The 22070-nt window shown below is 44.4% G+C and overlaps 1 protein-coding gene across 2 annotated transcripts in view; it reads right to left on the bottom strand.

The window, feature by feature from the left end:
• PGAP1 (post-GPI attachment to proteins inositol deacylase 1) overlaps positions 1-22070 on the bottom strand; it is a 1296519-nt gene that overhangs the window by 856200 nt on the left and 418249 nt on the right. For both annotated transcript variants that reach the window (XM_040441657.1, XM_040441658.1), the window contains exon 9: positions 14874-14929. In XM_040441657.1, coding sequence (XP_040297591.1) covers positions 14874-14929 — 56 coding nt within the window. The remainder of the gene's footprint in view (positions 1-14873; positions 14930-22070) is intronic.

The following is a 22070-nucleotide window of genomic DNA, read 5'->3' as shown; positions in this document are numbered from 1 at the left end:
TCCCACCATCAGGGTGTATCTCTGGGCTGAGACAAGCACAGGGACACCTTAGGGACATACTAGGGACCTTCATGGTTCTGGCCCTGCAATACCACCATACACAGCCTTCCCCACCCTGTCCTTCAATTGGCTTTTTCTGTCTGTGTGTGTTTTTTGTATGTCTATCAGTCCCCACGTGAGGGACGCATATGTGTATTTTTAAGCAATTTTTGATTAAAAGTTATATTTTAGGTAGTTGGCCCCAGTGATAGTGTTCTTTCATACAACTACCAATTAAGAATTTATTCAGGTTTACATAGATTGGAGGATTGGGCAGAAAAGTGGCAGATGAGGTTTCAGACTGACAAATGTAAGGTTATGCACATGGGAAGAAATAATGCAAGTTACCTTTACATATTGTAGGAAGCCGCAAGGGTCAGTCATGGACGGAAGGTACGTGTCACGAAGGTTCCTGGCCTCGGTGAGATAAGAACAGGTAATTTTGTGCGGCAGCGGCAGCTATTGCTCACCGACACTGTTTTACTTAGTGTGGCTGTAAAGCCAATGCGGCTGGTTCTTATTGGGAGCAGCCAAAGTGCAGGTTGGGTGGCTGTTCCCCATGTCCAGGCCAGGTTTTGGGCTGGGTTTAAAAACTCAGCCAGCAGCTGGGTTTCCGGCAGGTGGACCCACGAGGTGGCTGTCGCAACCAATCTACACTATGAACTTATAATAGGAAGAGACTTCCTGGCACTGTGGCCGGTTACGAGAGTGACTGATACCCATGAGACAGGGGTAACCCTAGCAGAATGGCTCGGCTCAGGGGGGAGACCAGAACCCTGGTGAACCACAACAACCTGGGGCAGAGTCGGTGTTCCCCGTTATGTGGTTCATCAGGATATGTTGTATCGGGTAAATCGGCTGCGAGGTGAATCCATTGAACAGTTGGTGGTGCCCCAGGCGTATCGCAAACTCGTGTTAGAGTTAGCCCACCAGCATGTTCTCTGGGGTCATCTGGGAATGCAGAAAACACAGGACCAGATACTACAACGGTTTTACTGGCCCAGTGTGTTTAAGGAGGTGGACGAGTTCTGTAAGTCTTGACCGACCTGCCAGGCAACTAGCCCCCAGCACCTTTTTTGCAGTCCCTTGGTGCCTCTCCCGATCATCGAGGTACCGTTTGAGCGAATCGCTATGGTCCTAGTAGGTCCAGTACCGAAGTCCGCTAGGGGACATCAACACATCTTGGTTGTCCTTGATTACGCCACTGGGTACCCGGAGGCAGTGCCACTGTGACATACATCGGCGAGACTTATAGCTAAAGAGCTAATGGAAATGTTCTCCTGAGAGGAGTTCCTGACTGACCAAGGGACCCCTTTTATGTCCAAGGTCATGAGGGAACTCTGTAAGTTACTGCATATTAAACAGTTACGCACGTCCGTGTACCATCCACAAACGGACGGACTGGTTGAAAGGTTTAACAAAACTCTGAAAACCATGTTAAAAAGGGTGGTGTCCAAAGATGGAAAAGATTTGGACCTTCTTCTGCCCTATCTCATGTTCGCAGTGCGAGAGGTGCCTCAGGGCTCTATTGGGTTCTCGCCCTTCGAATTGCTATATGGCAGACATCCTTGTGGTTTGTTGGACGTAGCCAAAGAGGCATGGGAACAACAACCGACTCCGCATAAAAGCGTCCTTGAATATGTTACCAAGATGCAAGAGCGGATAGAGACCGTTTTGCCTCTTGTCAGGGAGCATATGGAGGCCGCTCAGCGACCTCAGAGTCGGATCTATAATCGGCAGGCCCGGGTCCGGATCTTTAACCCGGGTGATCGGGTTTTGGTTTTGTTGCCGACCATGGACAGTAAGTTCCTAGTCAGGTGGCAGGGGCCCTACGAGGTACGTCAAAAAATTGGAGAGGTAAATCACAAAGCACACCAGCCGGGGAGGCGAAAACCGGAGCAGGTTTACTATGTTAATTTACTAAAACCTTGGAAGGATAGGGAAACCTGTACGGAAGACAGCCCGCGGCCGGGCTTTCTAGGGCAAGAGGTTCCGGGTCCTCTGTCTGATGCAAAGGAAGCGGTTGCCACAATAAAAATTGCTGACAGCCTCTCTTCTAAACAGGCTGAGGAAACCAGGGAGTTCATTAGTCGGAACATGGATGTGTTCTCAGACCTCCCTGGACGCACTTCCGTAATCCAACATGACATTGTCACTGAGCCTCAGGCAAAAGTCCGGTTAAAGTCATACCGGGTACCCGAGGCTCGGCGAAAAGCCATCTTGGGGGAAGTGCAGCTCATGTTGCGGCTTGACGCCATTGAGGAGTCTAAAAGTGAGTGGGCCAGTCCTATAGTCTTAATTCCCAAGCCAGACAGGATGTTACGATTTTGTAAGATTTTCGGAAATTAAACGATATATCTAAGTTTGATGCATATTGAGAGGTTAGGCCAAGCCAGGTATTTTTCTGTTTTGGACCTCACCAAAGGGTACTGGCAGGTACCCTTGACGGAGGCTGCCAAAGAGAAAACTGCCTTCATTACACCAGAGGGGCTGTACCAATATAAGGTGTTACCCTTTGGCCTGCATGGCGCCCCCGCCACTTTCCAACGTCTAATGGATATTGTATTTCGTCCACATCGGCGGTACGCCTCGGCTTACCTGGGCGATATTATCATTCACAGTAACGACTGGGAAAGTCATCTGCCCAAAGTACAGGCCGTAGTGGACTCCCTTCGAAAGGCGGGATTAACAGCTAACCCAAAGAAATGTGCCATAGGGTTAGAGGAGACTAAATACCTTGGGTATGTCATTGGGCCGGAGTCATCAAACGTCCAAGTAAACAAAATAGAGTTGATACGGAATTGGCCCCGACCTGCCACCTCTAGACAAGTAAAGTCGTTCCTGGGAATGGTGGGCTATTACATGAGGTTTGTCCCCCGTTTTGCCACTTTAGCGGCTCCATTGACAGGGCTCTTAAAGGGACGGAAGTCCGTGATAGTCCGAATAGTAGAATGACTAGGCGGAAGAGGCTTTCTGCGCTTTGAAGTCGGCCCTGTGTGGGTTCCCGGTTTTGGTGACGCCCGACTTCAAGAGGGAATTTGTGGTACAGACTGATGCCTCCGAAGTAGGCCACGGTGCGGTACTGTCTCAGGAAGTCAACGGGGAGGAGCATCCCGTTGTCTTCCTCAGCCGTAAGCTCACTCCAGCGGAGACCCGGTACAGTGTAGTGGAGAGAGAGTGCCTGGCCATCAAGTGGGCACTCGAGTCTCTCCACTATTATCTGTTGGGGAGGAAGTTCGGTCTGGTGACCGATCACTCCCCTCTCAAGTGGATGAGCCAGGCCAAAGAGAGGAATGCTCGGGTCACCAGGTAGTTCTCGTCTCTGCAAAACTTTAAGTTCACAGTAGAACACAGGGCAGGCTGGTTACAGGGAAACGCGGATGCCCTGTCCCGAGTACACTGTCTGGCGTGTATTCACCCCCTCAGGGTTGAACAAAGGGGGGAGGTATGTAGGAAGGCGCAAAGGTCCGTCATTGACGAGGTTCCTGGCCTCGGTGAGATCAGAACCGGTAATTTTGTGTGTCCGCGGCAGCTAGTGCTCGCTGACAGTTTTACTTAGTGTGGCTGTAAAGCCAATCCAGGCCGGTTCTTATTAGGAGCAGCCAAAGAGCAGGGTGTGTGGCTGTTCCCCACGTCCAGGCCAGGTTTTGGGCTGGGTTTAAAAACCCAGCCAGCAGCTCAGCTGGGTGTGGTATGATCCTCCAAGTGATAGTGGAGATGTGGGAGCTCTGTGTTTTTTTGGGAGCTGAGGAGATCCGCCATACTGCAAGGCTGAGAGCTGCATGAGAGCCGCCTGCTGGGAGTCAGGCGCCCTAAAGCCTGCTGTGGTCTGCCAGGTGATTTATGTTATTTTGGGAACTCTTGCTGTGTGAACTAACAGCAGGACACTGTAAAGCATTGTTTTTCTATTCTGTCTTCTCTGTGTGAATAAACACTGGACGTTTGTTTTTTCAACCATGGTCTTGCCTCTGTATTGTGTCCGCTTACCCTGCCTACCAGAGCAAATCCCTAGAATATAAAATGGTAAAACACTGGGTAACACTGACATGGAAAAGGACTTAGGAATTTTAGTGGAAAGAAAAATAAACCAGTGTCGGGCAGCTGCTGCCAAAGCAAATAATATTATGGGTTACATCAAAAGGGGCATATATGCATGTGATGAGAACATAGTGCTGCCACTTTACAAATCACCAGGCCACACATGGAGTACGGTGTACAGTTTTGGGCTCCTGTGAACAAGGCAGAGCTAGAGAGTGTTGAGAGAAGGGCAACTAATGTAATAAATAACTGGAATGGGTGGACTACAGTACCCAGAAAGATGATCAAAATTAGGGTTATTCACTTTAGAAAAAAAGACGACTAAGGGGAGATCTAATAACTATGTATAAATATATCAGGAGTCAGTGCAGATATATCTCCCATCATCTATTTATCCCCAGGACTATGACTGTGACGAGGGAACATGATCTGAACACAAACATAGAAGAGGATTCTTTACGGTAAGAGCAGTGAGACTATGGAACTCTCTGCCTAAGGAGGTGGTGATGGTGAATTCACTAAAATAGTTCAAGAGGGACCTGGATGTATTTCTGGAGTGTAATAATATTGCAGGTTATAGTTACTAGAGATGGGTCATTGTTCCAGGGAGTTATTCTGCTTGCCTGATAGGAGTCGGGAAGGAATTTTTTTCCCCTTAAGTATGGAAAATTGGCTTCTTCCGCACAGGTTTTTTTTTTTTGCCTTTCTCTGGATCAACTTGCAGGATAACAGGCTGAACTGGATGGACAGATGTTTTTTTTCAACCTTATAAACTATGTTACTATGTAAATTTACCCCATTTTGCAAACTAAACCCCACATGGAATTTTTAATGGGCTGTAGTGAGTGCTTTGGCCCAACTTGAGTTTCATAGAATTTAGAAACACTTGACCATGAAAATGCTAAATTACATATTTTACAAGGAAATGTTTCTTTAGCCCAATTTTTTTTCATTTTCACAAGGTGTAACCGGATGTAATGCATCCCAAAATCTGTTATCCATTTTCTCCTTATACGGAAACACCCCATATGTGGTCGCAAACTGCTGTATGGACACACAATAGGGCTCAGAAGAGATAAAGCACCATGTGAATCTGAAGGCCTAGTTTGGCGATTTATGCAGCACTGGCCGACATTTGCAGATGCTCTGAGGTGAAATATAAAAAAAGACACCCACAAGAAGTGACCCCATTTTAGAAACAACATCCCTCATAGAATTTATCAAGGGATGTAGTGAGCATTTTGACCCAACAGGTGTCTGGCAAAAATTCACAGCAGATTGTGTAAAGTGAAAATTGCAATTTGTACACAGATATGCCATTCACAATATGTTGTGCCGATTTTGTACTAGTGTGAAAATAAAGCCCTCTTATTATTATGCCGTTCTTCCTGGTTTTATAAACACCCTACATGTGGCCCTAATATTTTGCCTGAGACCAGGGCTCAGTAGTAAATGAACACCATGCATATTTGAGGTCCAATTTCGTGATTTATGCGTCTTGTGCTGACAACTGTAGAGGCTCTGGGGTGAAATAATACATAGAAACCCTGAGAAGTGACAATATCCGGAACTACACTCCTCAAGGTATTTATTAAGGGGTGGAGTGAGCATTTTGACCTCCTAGGTGTTTTGTCGAAATTAATGAGCATGGGACCGTGAAAAATTAAAATTGCAAGTTTTCCACAGATATAGCATTTCAGTGGCCAATATGTTGTGCCCAATTCCAGCTGCCATTTGAGACATACTACACCCTTTAAATTGTTAGGTGGGTTCTACTTGGGACTGAAATGCCATTAATTTGGATGTAAATTGTTCAGAAGGGAAAGACCACCTTTTGGCTCTTGCAGCGCAGATTTTAATGGATTGGTTTACGGGCGCCAAGTTGCTATTGAACAGCCCCTGGGGTACCAGTACAGCTATTTTCTGAGACCCATATATTTACTTTACTCTCAACTGAGCTGTGTGGAGGGAAAAAAGTTTGTGAGATGCGTTGCCTTCATCAATGGTTCTATTTTGGAGTACATACAACTATTTGATCACTTATTTCGCTTCTTGGGAAGAAAGATAAATAGCTTTTGGGGTTTTGTTATTGCAGTGTGCACCATGCGGGAAAAAATACATGTTGGCAGAGATTTATCAAACTAAGTCCACACAAGTCCACACAAGTCCACAAAGTTAGGGATATTTGACTTTCAGGTGAAATTTATGGAAAATGCTAAAAGTTCACACTACATTGATATTATATCATGAAAGTAGGGCATTTAAGTAGAAAAATGCAATGGCAATTTTCTCATCTCAAACAACTTATTGAAACAAAAGCCAACAACAGTGGTGGGCATACCCCCACAAAAAATGTTAATGTCTCTCCTGTGGCCTAGAGCATTAATTACAGCTTGACAATGAGGTCTCATGCTGTTCACAAGTCGACTTATTGTCTGCTGAGGCATGGCATCCCACTCTTCTCGAAGGGCAGCCCCACACAGCAGGCGCCTCCACTTGAGGTACCCCAGTCTCCAACAGCCATTCCCTAATGATGTGACCTTGATGGTGCATTGTTATCCATGAAGATGAAATTAGGTCTGTGTTGTTCATGCAGGTTTTCAATGAGATTTAGGTCTGGAGAAAGTGCAGTCCATGCCATTTGAGGCACCCTCTAGGTGTTCCACAAGAATTAATGGAAAATAGAGATACAATTTCAAAATTTAACTTTTTTGACAGATTTTCCATTTTAATAATTTTTTTCCAGTTACAAAGCAAGGGTTAACAGCCAAACAAAACTCAATATTTATGGCTCTGATTCTGTAGTTTACAGAAACACCCCATATGTGGTCGTAAACCGCTATACTGGCACACGGCAGGGCGCAGAAGGAAAGGAATGCCATACGGTTTTTGGAAGGCAGAATTTTGCTGGACTGGTTTTTTGACACCATGTCCCATTTGAAGCCCCCCTGATGCACCCCTACAGTAGAAACTCAAAAAAGTGACCACATTTTGGAAACTACAGGATAAGGTGCTAGTTTTATTGATACTATTTTAGGGTACATATGATTTTTTATTGCTCTATATTATGTTTTTTGTGAGGCAAGGTAACAAAAAAATGGATGTTTTAGCACCGTTTTTATTTTTTATTTTTACAGCGTTTACCTGAGGGATTAGGTCATGTGACTTTTTTATAGAGCAGATAGTTATGCACGTGGCAATACCGAATATGTCTACTTTTTTTTTAATTTATTTAAGTTTTACACAATAATAGCATTTTTGAATGTAATGTGACAAAAATGGCTTTTTTTTACACAGGTTTTTTTTTCTTTTTTTTACAGTGTTCAGTGGTTAGGTGATGAAATATTTTATAGAGCTGGTTGTTACGGACGGATACCTAATATGTATATATTTTTTTATGTATTTCACTTTAGCAGTTTTTGGGGTTTTGTTATTGCAGTTGAAACAAAAAAAAATGATGTTTTAGTGTCTTCATGTTCTGAGAACTATAATTTTTTTTTATTTTTTGGGCGATTGTCTTAGGTAGGGGCTCATTTCTTGCGGGATGAGGTGACGGTTTTATTGATACCATTTTGGGGGGCATACGCCTTTTTGATCGTTTGGTGTTGCACTTTTTGTGATGTAAGGTGACAAAAATAGTTTTTTTTTGCTCTGTTTTTATTTTTTATGGTGTTTATTGGACAGGGTGGATCATGTGATATATTTATAGAGCCGGTCATTACGGACACGGCGATACCTAATATGTGTGGGTTTTGTTTGGTTTTTTCAGTTTTTTATTATAAAATAAGGGGAAAGGGGTGTTTTTTTTTCTTTTTTACTTTATTAATTTTATTACTTTATTAATTTTATTAAAAACACTTTTTTTTTTACTTTACTTTATTTATGACATTCATTTTGGGGGTCTGATCCCCTCTGCAATGCATTACAATACATCTGTATTGTAATGCATTGCCTGTTAGTGTATGACACTGAGTCATACACTAGCAGGTTGCCTAGGAGACCAGGCCTGAGGCTGGATCTCCTCGGCTCTCGTAGAAGGCAGTTCCCGATGCCGTGCAAGGCATTGGGCAGCCTCTGCACGGCATCGGGCTGCCTTGTGTCACATCGGGTCCCCGCCACAGCAGTGGCGGGGACCCGACACAAACACAAGCCTCTTCTATGTCGCGGTCAGTGCGGACTGCGGCATAGAAGAGGTTAATCCGGCGGCATCGGCTTTTACAGTGATGCCGGTGGATAAAGCAGGGGCCCGGCTACCACTGACTGCCGGGCCCCTGCATTGATCGCGCGCGCACCGCTCCGGTGCCCGCGCGATCACTATGACGTACTATTACGTCAAATTGCGGGAATTCAGTGGTTCCCATGACGTAACAGTACGTCAAAGGTCGGGAAGGGGTTAAAAATATGCCCATCCTGACCTTACATAGAAAGGAAGATCTATGGCACACTAAAGAATTTTTTTTCAAGTGATGCTTTAATACATATTTGTGCAATAACACCATTTTGTGTTTCCTTTCCATCCAGAATATGTAACAATATATGGGGCCATCAAAGAAAGTCCCAAAGTTTAGGTCAATAACGACCTTTGTCAAGGGATCTGGCCCATGTGAGGAGCGGGCTCGTCTGGATCCTTTTGTGTGCCATAGATCTTCCTTTCTATGACGGATTGACTCTTGCCCACTATGAGCAACCACCACTGGAGGGTGTGCAGATCTCATTATTTTGAAACATCCTGACCTTATACCGTAGTCAAATTTTCTTTCAAATGAGCAAAGCAATTTACAAGTATCTGCCCATACAACATGAGGATGATAAATTGCAACACATTTTAGCAGATGGCTGCAAGGTAGTATACAAAAAAGCTCCAAAATTAAAACAAATAGTTGCACCCAGTCAATTAAGAACCGCATGTATGTAGACCACCTGGTTGGAACACAGGGGCTTTTTTCCATGTGGTTCTCATCTGTGCAAAACCTGTATGTATGTGCAAAAAGGTAAACAGTTCCCCAGTACATAAGGAAACAAGACACTTTCTATTAAAGATTATAATTGTAATAGTCATCTACATGATCATTTGCACAGCTTGCCAATTACAATATGTGGGTAACACTAAAAGAAAAAAAAAAAAGAAAAACGCTTTTGGAGCATACCAATTGGAACATGTCAGGTGCTTCGAGACATTTTTTAGAACACCATAACGGTAATATGTATTATATGAAAGTCATGGGTATAGAACGTGTCAAATTAAACAAAAGAGGAGGGGACCTACAAAAATTATTGTTAGAAAGAGAGGCTTTTTGAATTTTTTATTTAAATACTTCATTCCCTCTGGGCATGAACTATTGTTTTTGCATTATTAAAGCATTTCCATTATGGCTTATATCATATTGAATATTACATAGTAACATAGTACATAAGGCCGAAAAAAGACATTTGTCCATCCAGTTCAGCCTGTTATCCTGTAAGTTGATCCAGAGGAAGGCAAAAAAAAACCTGTGAGGTAGAAGCCAATTTCCCCCACTTTAGGGGAATAAAAAATCCCTTCCCGACTCCAATCAGGCAATCAGAATAACTCCCTGGATCAATGACCCCTCTCTAGTAGCCATAGCCTGTAATATTATTACGCTCCAGAAATACATCCAGGCCCCTCTTGAACTCCTTTATTGTACTCACCATCACCACCTCCTCAGGCAGAGCGTTCCATAGTCTCACTGCTCTTACCGTAAAGAATCCTTTTCTATGTTTGTGTACAAACCTTCTTTCCTCCAGAATTCTGGAGTGAAGATATGATAAATCAGGGCCCTTGTATATAGTGATATGAACCATGCTGGTATAACCTGGGTATAACCTGGGCTGGTATAACCTGGGTTATTTTCTCTCTTAGGCCTCTTTCACATGGGCATTGCGGGTGCGTTGCGGGAAAATGTGCGATTTTTCTGCATGAGTGCAAAGCGTTTTAATGCGTTTTGCACGCACGTGAGAAAAATCGGCATGCTTGGTACCCAGACCGGAACTTCTTCACAGAAGTTCGGTTTTCCCTTATAACATTGTTATCAGAAAAAATAATAGCATTCTTAAAACAGAATGCTTAGTAAAATGTCTATTGAGGGGTTAAAAATAATAAACAAATTTAACTCACCCCATCCACTTGATCGCGTAGATGTTTTTTATTTTTTAACCCCTCCATCACTATTTTACTAAGCATTCTGTATTAAGAATGCTATTATTTTCTCTTATAACCATGTAATAAGGGAAAATAATAACGATTGGGTCCCCATCCCGATCATCTCCTAGCAACCATGCGTGAAAATCGCACCGCATCCGCATTTGCTTGCGATTTTCACGCAGCCCCATTCACTTATATGGGGCCTGCGTTGCGTGAAAAACACACAATATAGAGCCTGCTGCGATTTTCACGCAACGCACCAGTGATGCGTGAAAATCACCACTCATATACACAGCCCCATTGAAGTGAATGGGTCCGGATTCAGTGCGGGTGCAATGCGTTTACCTCACGCATTGCACCCGCACGGAAATCTCGTCCGTGTGAAAAGGGGATTTATTTCCTTTCTCCTTTTCTTTTTCACTTCTTCTTCCTCTTTCCTCATCATATCTTTCTTTTCTCCTTCACTGTCAATTTATTTCTATTTTCTCACTGTCTTTTCTAATTTTTCTACTTTTCTATCATTCCAATTTATCATTTTCCTTCTATTAGGCTGGGTTCAGACCTGAGCGTATTTGATATGCGCGTTTAACGCGCGTTTTTGTCGCGCGTTTTTATGCGCGTTTTTTGCAATAGTAAACGCGCGTTTGACGCGCGTTTGTGTGATTGACTGCAGTGTCCTATGGCCACAAACGCGTGTCAAAACGCCCCAAAGAAGCTCAAGAACTTGTTTGAGCGTAGGGCGTTTTTCAGCGCGTTCAAACGCGCTGTAAAACGCTCAAGTGAGAACCAGGGCCATAGGGAAGCATTGGTTTTCATGTGTTGAGCGTTTTACAGCGCGTTTGAACGCGCTGTAAAACGCTCAAGTGTGAACCCAGCCTAACTCCTATTGACTCCGCCCTTCAGTCATATCTCATTCTTTTGGCACCTTTACATTATATCTGTCACTCACTCACAAGTTATTCATAGTATTAATTTATTACACTTGCCCATAACTCTACAAATTGACAGACAAGCCTACAATCGCCCTCATTTCCGCAGTTTGGCACCAAGCCTCACCTAGTCTACACGCCACCAGCCGCATTACTTCCGGCTGATGGCACGCATACATGGAGGAGACTCACATACAGCGTTCCACCGCTATCCAACTTCCGGCACAGGATGTAGCACCAACGGACATGCGTCCTATCGAGTGACACGGGATTGGGCAGCATTTAAACAACCTCCTTATGGCATTCTTTAGCGCCTTTTCCTTCATACACTGCTTACCTACAGCGCTGTTACCTTTCTCACCTTACCCCTCAACACTAGCGGCATTAGGTAAGTGTGTTCATGGCATCATTAGGGCCTGCGTATGCTAGACTTATTCTTCTATTGGAATCTAAGTCTGGATCTTTTTTTGCATTCTATGTCCTTACCTTCATATTTCCTACGGTAACTTCTTGAACATCAGATGATTCAGCCCTGTATTTTTAAGCCATATCACCAACTATTATCAGCACCTTGACATGATGAATTTATCCTGTGAAACCTGCCTATTGTGATACCAGCATTATGTCATGAGTAAGGGTCTTAATTTAATGACCTGAAACGCGTAGATGCTATTACCTGTGTATATGGCTTTTATATTTTTGAATAAAAAAGCTACCGATTTCTAACCCCTTAGTGAACAACCTGTTTTGGGTCTTACTGACAAAGCGTTTTTCATTTTTTTTTCCCATCGTCGCGTTCCAAGAGATATAACTTTTTTTCTTTTTCCATCTATATAGCTTTATGAGGGCTTGCTTTTTGCGGGATAAGTTGTAGTTTTTAATGACACCATTTTGGGATACACAACTTTCTGATTAACTTTTAGTAACTCTTTCTGGGAGGGAGATGGGAAAAACAGCAATACTGCCACTGTGTTTTTACGTTATAAATCTTACGGCGTTCATTTTTCGGTATAAATAACATAACATCTTTATTCTCTGGGTCAGTACAATTACAGTGATACCAAATACACAGGTTTTTTTTACGTTTTACTACTACTTTTTTTGCGATAAAACCCCTTTTTTTTAAAGAAAAAAATGTTTTTGCATTGCCACTTCCCAAAACCCATAACCTTTTTATTTTTATTTATATGGAGTTGTGTGAGGGCTTGATTTTTGGGGGACGACTTGTATTTTTCATTGGTATCATTTTGGAGTAAACTGCGCTTTTTGATCGCTTGTTATTACGTTTTTTTTCGATGTAACCAAGAATAAATTAACAATTCATTTTTTTTTTTTTTTTTTTACGGCGTTCACCCTAGGGGATAATTTACGCGATATTTATGTAGTCCGGGTCATTACGGACTTGGCAATAGCAAACATATCGGGAGTTTTTTTTGCAATTTTTTTTATTGAAAAGCGTAATTTTAATGGAAAAAAGCGTAATTTTTTTTAATGGGATTTTTTTTATTGAATAAATGAGTTTATTTTTACCACTTTATAGTCCCACAAGGGGACTATAACAGAACTTTTTGATTGCTTTTAAAATGCAATGAACTATCCCTGTAGTGCATTGCATTTTATTGGCAATGCTATTCTGACATTGACCAGCAGGCTGCGCCAGAGAAGCACAGCCTGCTGTAAATTACTCAAGGCTGGTCTGGGGCCTACATCTGTCACGGCGGGAGTGGGGGAAACCCCCCACCGTGCGGTGAGGAGGCAACTTGGAAGAAACAAGGCCAGGAGGAGGAATAAGGGAGCAGGTCACCTCCTACAGCGTCCCTAATTCTGGCCCTTACTCCTAACCGTATGAGCCAACCCAGAAGGTAGGAGGGCTCATACTCCGGAACCTCGGGGCCCTACTAACCCTCAGGAAATCCCTGGACTAGGAGCAGGGTAAAGACGACCTGTTCCTCCACAACACGGACGAACAGGAGTCTCCACCGGCCAAGCTGCAAGGAGAGGGGAACACATACAGCATATGGAGATGGCAGATCAGCGAAACCAATAACACACTTACCTGCCACAGACACACTGACTGGAACCCGTGCACAAGTGCTAGTGTCCACACCAACATTAAGGACACAGCACACACCACAAATCACACAGGAACGCAGGACACCATAGCTGCAATGACATGAGACAGGGGAATGTCTAGTAAACATGACACCAAACACCACCAGACATGTAACACCAAGCTAGACATACAAACACCCTGTACATAACCCACTCCATACAAATAAGGACAGGAAGGGAAAGAGACACCGGGATAACATTGATGACCACAAGGGTGGCCCTCACTGGACAGATGGAACAACCAGACAGAGCATAACTCCAGCACACACCCAGGCTGGAGTATCCATGACTCCTGACCTAAAGCCACAGGTATAAGAAGCACAAGTGACCACACCCAGTCAGGGAGTTAACCCTTACAGCACCAGACAGAAGGAGGCTAGCTAGTGAAAGGTGAAGTGCTCACACCAGCATACTAAGCCACACGTTACCCCAGGCAACAGCATGTGTGGCAACCATGTCACGGCAAACACCCAGAAGGCCGAGACACTGCCACTGCATGCTCTCACAGCAATACATTGCCGCGGGCAACCGCAAGTGTGGCAACAGTGCCACAGCGCAAACCAAAGGCCGTGACAACATCAGACCCCAGGCAGACTTCACACACATCGGCCCCTTAGTGACCGATATAAAAAGGCATATGGGTGGTCACTAAGGGGTTAAGGTTGCTGGATTTCTCCATATTTGTATGTGTATACTATATTGCAGCAAAGAACTTCAGTATATACCATATGATACATTATCTGTATGCTGTACAGCTGCAAAGAACTATAGACCTTATGATGCGTTATACCTTATGATGCTTAAAGGGGTTATCTGGGTTCAGAACTGAACCGGATATACCCTTATTTTCACCCAGGCAGCCCCCCTGAGGCTAGCATTGGAGCATCTCATGCTCCGATGCACTCCCTTGCACTGCGCTAAATTGCGAAGGGCACGGGCTCTTTTGTTCTCAGTAACACACTGTCGGGCGGAAGCTTCCGGTGATCTGGTGACGTACCGGGGCTCTACATGGGGCTGCCAGAAACCCTGCAGGGAAAAGGAGAGCATCGGAGCATGAACAGCTCCGATGCTCATGTCAGAGGGGCTGCCGGGGTGAAAATGGAGGTATGTCCGGGTTCAGCTCTGAACCCGGACAACCCCTTTAAAAGAACTATATACCGTATGCTACCGCATTTGTATACTGTACAGCTGCAAAGAACTATATACAGTATGATGCTTTATCTGCATACTGTGCACATACTCATGCTTGCTTCATGTTCATTTTTCCCATGCTTTTTATTCAGGACAGACAGGAGCAATAACGGTAAAAGAAATATATTGCAAAATTACAGGTTCTTTCATAAATGCTTATTTTAAAGGATGCTGATGCAAACCGAAAAACCCCTTTAAGTAGTGTCATATTCCGACGACACTTTGCTGTTGTCCACGACTTTGCTCTATTGCTTTTAATGTTAATAAAACCTCTTTGTTGTACGGTTTTTAATGATAAAGAGAAAAGTAATGAAAAATGTAAAATACATACACAATTGTTTCTAAATATTTCACTTCACTGGAATAGAAATATTCTTATGAGACAGATTAGATAAACTTACATTTTTAACTGTAAGACCCCAGTAGCTTGTTTTGATAAAGAACCATCCTGAGGTCTCTGAAAAACAATTAAAGTTAAATAAACAATGCATATAAATTTTTAAAAGGTAAATAATTTAATATGTTGACAAATTAGAGGTCCACATTTTTATATAGTTGCCATAATACATGTACAAATGTTTACTGCTGGAATCTGGAACAGTAGAAACATGTTCTGTGGAGTGCTGGATAATGTTCACCATTTTTAGGATCTGGATGGAATGCATTGTGCACACTGTAAAATTTGGTAGAGGAGGCATAAAGGCATGGGGCTGCTTTACATATAAAGAGATAGACTCATATAGAAATTGTCCACTCCTTTTATAATCATGGCATATACTTAGGATAAGCAATAAATATCTGATTGTCAGTGGTCTGAAAACCTGAACCCCCACCAATCAACTGTTCTGCAAAAAAAAAGAAAAGAAAAAAGAAACGAAAGGCCACTTGGAACAGAAAGAAGTGGGCAGTAAAATCCAAGAATTCAGTGGCTGAGAAAAATCAGTGAAGAAAGGGATGCAAAGGAGCTCTTAATAAGCTCTGCTTCTACTGCCACCAGATGTAAGGCAGCTATCCTATAAGTCAGTTTGACCCTTTAAACAGGCCTTGAGACATGACTCAGATATTAAATAAGCCAGCAACTCATTTGCAGACAGCTGTTTTGGGGTTAATGGGTGATTGATGAGCTTTTCATTATCTTCTATGCTGGATCTACTTCTGGCCTGGTTGGCTCAAAGGGTCCTGGCACACGGTGCAGTTCTGACATGCATTCAGGATGCAGTTTTCAATTTAGCCAGTTTAGCAGCCTCGTTAAACCCTGGTGATCTGCATAGAACAAATGATATAAAGGGGTTATCCAATCCTATAAAAAGCCCCCCAATATGCCGGGCCTCCCACACTGAATATACTCACCTGGGTCCCTGCGCCGCTCCTGGTACCCGCACTGCCGCTGCTGCTTCTCACTGTACGCGGATGAAAATATCCGGTGTCGGGGGGAGCAGCCAATGGCAGGCGGGGATGGGTACGAGCCTCTCTAGCATGGTGGGTGACGCTAGGGAAGCTTGTCCCCATCACCGTATATTCAGTGTGGGGGGCCTGGCATATTGGGGTGCTTTTTATAGGATCGGATAACCCCTTTAATTAATTTCAGCTACCTACAATAAAAAACTGCATCCTGAATGCATGTCAGAACAGCGCTGTGTGCCAGGACCCTTAGGGTATGTTCACACAATGCAGATTTGTTTCAACTTTTCTAGTGTATAAAAATGTAGAGTGTTAAGTATTGGCTAGCATTTCCACAATGTTTTAGGTGTCCATTTTCTGAAAATATAAGGGTATATAAAATTTACTTTATATATATACCTTTTGCGTATGTGAAAAGCGTGAAAAATTATCCATGAAGCAAAATAATTAAAAACGGCTTTCTGGGATTTTAATATTGGTGGCCTTGTATCCTCAGGATACATCAAGAGTGCTGGTAAACAGTGATGGCCAGTTCGCGGTGTTCGCCGACGAACACTGCGAACTGGCCATCACTGCTGGTAAATGCTTTTGTGTGTTCTTTTCAATATAAATAATAATTATGTTGGCTTGAAAAAGCCAACTTACTGTTATTCGATTGTTTCAGCTTATTATTCTGTTTTCTTCTTCTTCTCCGCCCTCCCTTTTTCTATACGCTGCTCCTCCTACAGTTTTGGGGTTACAAACGCCAAACTATCCACACTTCTTCAACCTATAGTGAGGTAAGTTGCTTGTGCTTTAAACATCTCAGGACCGCCGAACGCAGGATTGCGTCCTGGCGGCGGCCCTGTTATTCCTCCTGGACGCACCGATACGTCTTCTCGCAAGAGGCGAGCGCGTTCACAGGATCGGCAGGTAAACGAGTGGATCTACAGCCTGCCAGCGGCGATCAGATCAGGCTGTAGATGCGATTTTTTTAACCCCAAAAAGGTATATTAGACGCTGTTTTGTTAACAGCGTCTAATATACCTGCTACCTGGTCCCTTTTGCTTGGATCGACCACCAGAGGAAACAGGCAGCTCTGTAAGTAGCACCAAACACCACTACATTACACCCCCCCTGTCACTTATTAACCCCTTATTACCCCATATAGACTCCCTGATCACCCCCGTCATTGATCACCCCCCTGTAAGGCTCCATTCAGACATCCGTATGTGTTTTGCGGATCCGCGGATCCGCAAAACACGGACACCGCGGGTCCGCAAAACACGGACACCGGCAATGTGCTTTCCGCATTTTGCGGATCCGCACATTGCCAGGCTCTACAAAAAATGCAGTGTTCCCCGATCAGGCCTGTTCTTGTGCGCACACTTGCGTTCAGTCCGCCCCACCGCAGTGACAGAAATTATTTTTTTCTGATCACTGCAAAAACACCGTAAAATCGCTGCGGCGCTATAAAAAGATCACTTTTGAGGGGCATGGCGAGTTCATAGAAGAATTTTTTTTTGGGCATAAGTTAGCGGAAATAGATTTTTTTTTTGTTTTTTTCTTACAAAGTCTCATATTCCACTAACTTGTGACAAAAAATTAAATCTCACATGAACTCACCATACCCCTCACGGAATCCAAATGCGTACAATTTTTAGACATTTATATCCCAGACTTCTTCTCACGCTTTAGGGCCCCTAAAATGCCAGGGCAGTATAAATACCTCACATGTTAACCCATTTCGGAAAGAAGACACCCCAAGTTATTCGCTGAGGGGCATATTGAGTCCATGAAAGATTGAACTTTTTGTCACAAGTTAGCGGAAAGGGAGACTTATGCACCACAAAATTGTATCAATCAAATCATCACCTCATCCTGCAAAAAATGAGCCGCTACATAAGACAATCACCCAAAGAATAAAAAAACTATGGCACTCAGAATATGGAGACACAAACATTTTTTTGTTTCAAAAATGCTTTTATTGTGTAAAACTAAAATTAATTAAAAAAAGTATACATATTAGGTATTGCCACATCCGTAATTACCTGCTTCATAAAAATATCACATGACCTACCCCCTAAGGTGAATGTTGTAAAAAATAAATAAAAACTGTGCCAAAACAACAATTTTTTGCTCTACTTGACCAATAAAGTGTAATATTGAATTATCAAAAAATATAATGTACCTAAAATAGGTACCAATGAAAATGTCAACTCATCCCGTGAATATGTCTTTCAGAAAATGGAGACACAAAAACATGATTTTTTAAAAAAAAATGTTTTATTATGTAAAACTGAAACAAATGAAAAAAATAGACATACTTGATATCTGTAACAACTTGCGCTATAAAAATATCACATGATCTAATCTGTCAGATGAACATTGTAAAAAACTAAAAACTGCCAGAAAACCTTGCCTAAAAAAAAGTGTAATATAAAGCGATCAAAAATCATATGTACCTCAAAATAGTATCAATAAAACTGCCACCTTATCCCGCAGTTTTCAAAATGGGAGTGTCTACTGTAGGGGTGCATAAAGGGGTCTTCAAATGGGACATGGTGTCTAAAAACCAGTTCAGCAAAATCTGCTCTCCAAAAACCATATGGCGCTCCTTTCCTTCTGAGCCTTGCTGTGCACTCATACAGAAGTTTACAATCACAGTTGGGATGTTTCTGTAAATCGCAGAATCAGGGTAATAGATTCCGAGTTTTGTTTGGCTGTTAACCCTTGATGTGTTACCGAAAAAATGGATTAAAATGGAAAATTTGCCCAAAAAGTGAAATTTTGAAAAGTCATCTCCATTTTCCTTTAATTATTGTGGAACACCTCAAGAGTTAAAAAAGTTAGTAAAATCAGTTTTGAATAACTTGAGGGGTGTAGTTTCTAAATTGGGGTATTTATGGGTGTTTTCTGTTATGTAAGCCTCATTAAGTGACTTTATAAGTGAAATGGTCCTCAAAAAAGTGGGTTTTGGAAATTTTCTTAAAAGTTTTAAGAATTGCTTCTAAAATTCTAAGCCTTCTAACTAGAGATTAGCGAATTTCCGGTTATGAAATTCGCCTACGATTCGTTTGCTGGTAAAAGGTGAATTGCGTTATGGATTCCGTTACCACAGACCATTACACAATTCTATGATTGAACTTTTGACGGAATGCATAACGGAATGCCTTTAGAAGCATTCCGTTATAATAGTAGTCTATGGGCTACATAACGGATCCGTCCCATTTCCATTATGCAGAGACTGCGTCTCTGCTGCTGATGACGAAACACACGTGCGCAACTGCTGTGGCTTTGTCCATTGTGCAGACCGGCCAGGTGGGCAGGTGTGAGAAGTAGGTGGAAGATTATGTGGAGGATGATGAGGTCTTAGATTTCACATGGCATCCAGGTCATCAGAGTGACGTGTGCAGTTCGGAGGAAGAGGTTGGGGTCATGCAGCTACAGCAACACAGCAAAAGAGGGAGTAGGGTGCAAAAGCAGAGCTGCCAGCACCCAGGTAGTTGACCTGCTACTGCCCAACAGGCCCAGGGACAGAGCACACCAAAGCAAGCTCAAAGGAGTTCCCTGGCATAGCAGTTCTTCAGGAAATGTGCTGACGACAAGGCAAGGGTGGTTTGCACGCTGTGCAGTCAGAGCCTGAAACAGGCATAAATGTTCTAAATCTGAGCGATGTGTTGCGCTGTTTCGAGTACTCCACCAACATGGCCAGCACCAATAACGCTATCAACAGCATTCCTATCCCACTTCTATCACTCTTTGAAAAAAACACTTTGGGTGATGATAGATGAGGATGTGGCACAGGAGGAAGAGGAGGAGGAACAGGGAGCAATCCCACAGTTATCAGGCCGGTTATCCACAGGTGGCTCGAAGGGTGGGTTCCTGCTCCAACAGGGGCCAGGGCACAGTTTTGGAGGAGGATGATGAGGAGAAGGATCTGCGTTCACAGCAGGGTGGCACCCAAATCAGCTCACGGGCATCACTGTAGCGTGGCTGGGGGGATACAGAGGACACAAATGACACACCTTCCACCAATACACCTTCCACACAGGGCAGCTTGTCATTGCTGCTGGGCAGCCTGGCATACATGAGCAACTACAGGCTGCAGTGCCTGTGCAATGACTGCCAAGTTGCCTTCAATCTTACCAGTGTTGACTAATGGGTAGCCACCCTGCTGGATCCCCACTATAAGGACAACATGCCGTCCATACTTCCATCAATGGAGCACTATCGGAAGATGCACGAGTACAAGCGCACGATGGTAGATGCACTACTGATGGCATTCCCACCTGACAACGGGGGCTTAGAGGAGGCACGAGGCTGAGGAGAGAGTCCCCAACGCAATTGGAGCATGGCCAGCAGTGATGGCCAGTTCGCAGTGTTTGCCGACAAACACATGCGATCTGCCATCTTCACTCCCTAGTCCGGCGATGCAGAGGTAAGTCCTTACCTGTGCCTCCGCTGTGAGCCACTCTGAAACACATGCGGTCACCGGGAGCAGGCAGTTCCAAGAACAGCCCGATGAAGGCTGTTCTTGGAACTGCCTGCTCCCGGTGACCGCATGTGTTTCAGAGCGGCTCGCGGCGCAGGCACAGGTAAGGACTTACCTCTGCATCGCCGGACTTGGAAGTGAAGATGGCAGATCGAATGTGTTCGTCGGCGAAAACTGCGAACTGGCCATCACTGATGGCCAGCACCTCAGAAGGTAGGGTTAGCCTAGGGTTGGGCGATATACCGGTATCACAATATACCGCGGTATTAAAAAAAAAAGGCGATATGGCGATATCGCAGTTTCCTAAATACCGCGGTATTTCGTGACGTCATAGAAGCGGTCATGTGCACTGACCGCTTCTAAATCTGCGGCCGCCCGCCCCAGCATGAACCGATACGGGACATTTGCAGAGTACTTGTATTCGTGCAAATGTCCCCGATACCTGCTGGCCGCTTGCGGCGGCGCTCTTAGCAGTTCGGCCGGCGTGGGGGAGGGAAGGAATTATGTAACTCGCATTCCCGGCACCCGACCTCTGAGAGGACGCTGTTATCCGCGCAATTAACCTCTCAGGTGATCACAGCGTTCTCTCAGAGGTCGAGTGCCGGGAATGTTCTTAAGTTCCTGCATTGCTGGCAGTGGGCAGTGCCCCCCTCCTCCCTCCCTCCCCAGTATTAATCATTGGAGGCCACAGGGTCGTCCCCCCATCATTGGTGGCAGTTTGCAGTTCCGATCGGAGTCCCAGCAGTGTAATGCTGGTGCTCCGATCGGTTACCATGGTAGCCAGGACGCTACTGAAGCCCTGGCTGCCATGGTATGTTAGGGAGCAGCATTATACTCACGTGCGTCGTGGCCGCCGGGCGCTCCTTCTTCTCATAGGTCTGTGCGGTGCATTGCTAAGGCTACAAGCCTTAGCAATGCGCCGCACAGACAGAAGAAGGAGCGCCCGGCGGCCACAACGCACGTGAGTATAATGCTGCTCACTAACATACCATGGCAGCCAGGGCTTCAGTAGCGTCCTGGTTACCATGGTAACCGATCGGAGCCCCAGCATTACACTGCTGGGACTCCGATCGGAACTGCAAACTGCCACCAATGATGGGGGGACGACCCTGTGGCCTCCAATGATTAATACTGGGGAGGGGGGCCTACTGCCACCAATGATGCGGGAACGCCCTGTGGCCTCCAATGATTAATACTGGGGAGGGAGGAAGGGAGGGAGGAGGGGGGGCCCACTGCCAACCATGATGGGGGGATGACCCTGTGGCCTCCAGTGATTAATACTGGGGAGGGGGGGCCCACTGCCACCAATGATGGGAGGGGGACCCTGTGGCCACTGCCACCAATGATTAATACAGGGGGGGGCACTGCCATCAATGATGGGGGGAGACCCTGTGGCCACTGCCACCAATGATTAATACTGGGGGGGCACTGCCACCAATGATTAATACTTAGGGGGGGAGTTACCAGAGGGGGCTGATAAGAGGGAGAGGCACATGAGGGGCTGATCAGAGGCTGGGGGGGCTGATCAGAGGCTGGGGGCTGTTTTCTGGACTTTTGGTTGGTCAGTGGTCACAAAATAAATGTCTTATTTATTTAATTGTTATAATTGGTATCGGTAAGTACTTAAATAAGAGTATCGGTACTCGGTCTAAAAAAAAATTGTATCGGGACATCCCTACTATAAACCACTCGTTCTGGTACAGAATTAACCCTGTAATGTTTT

The sequence above is a fragment of the Bufo bufo genome, chromosome 7, assembly GCF_905171765.1.
Source record: "Bufo bufo chromosome 7, aBufBuf1.1, whole genome shotgun sequence".
Taxonomy (NCBI): Eukaryota; Metazoa; Chordata; class Amphibia; order Anura; family Bufonidae; genus Bufo; species Bufo bufo.
Note: the sequence above shows the minus strand (reverse complement) of the source record. Positions and strands in the feature narration are given on the sequence as shown.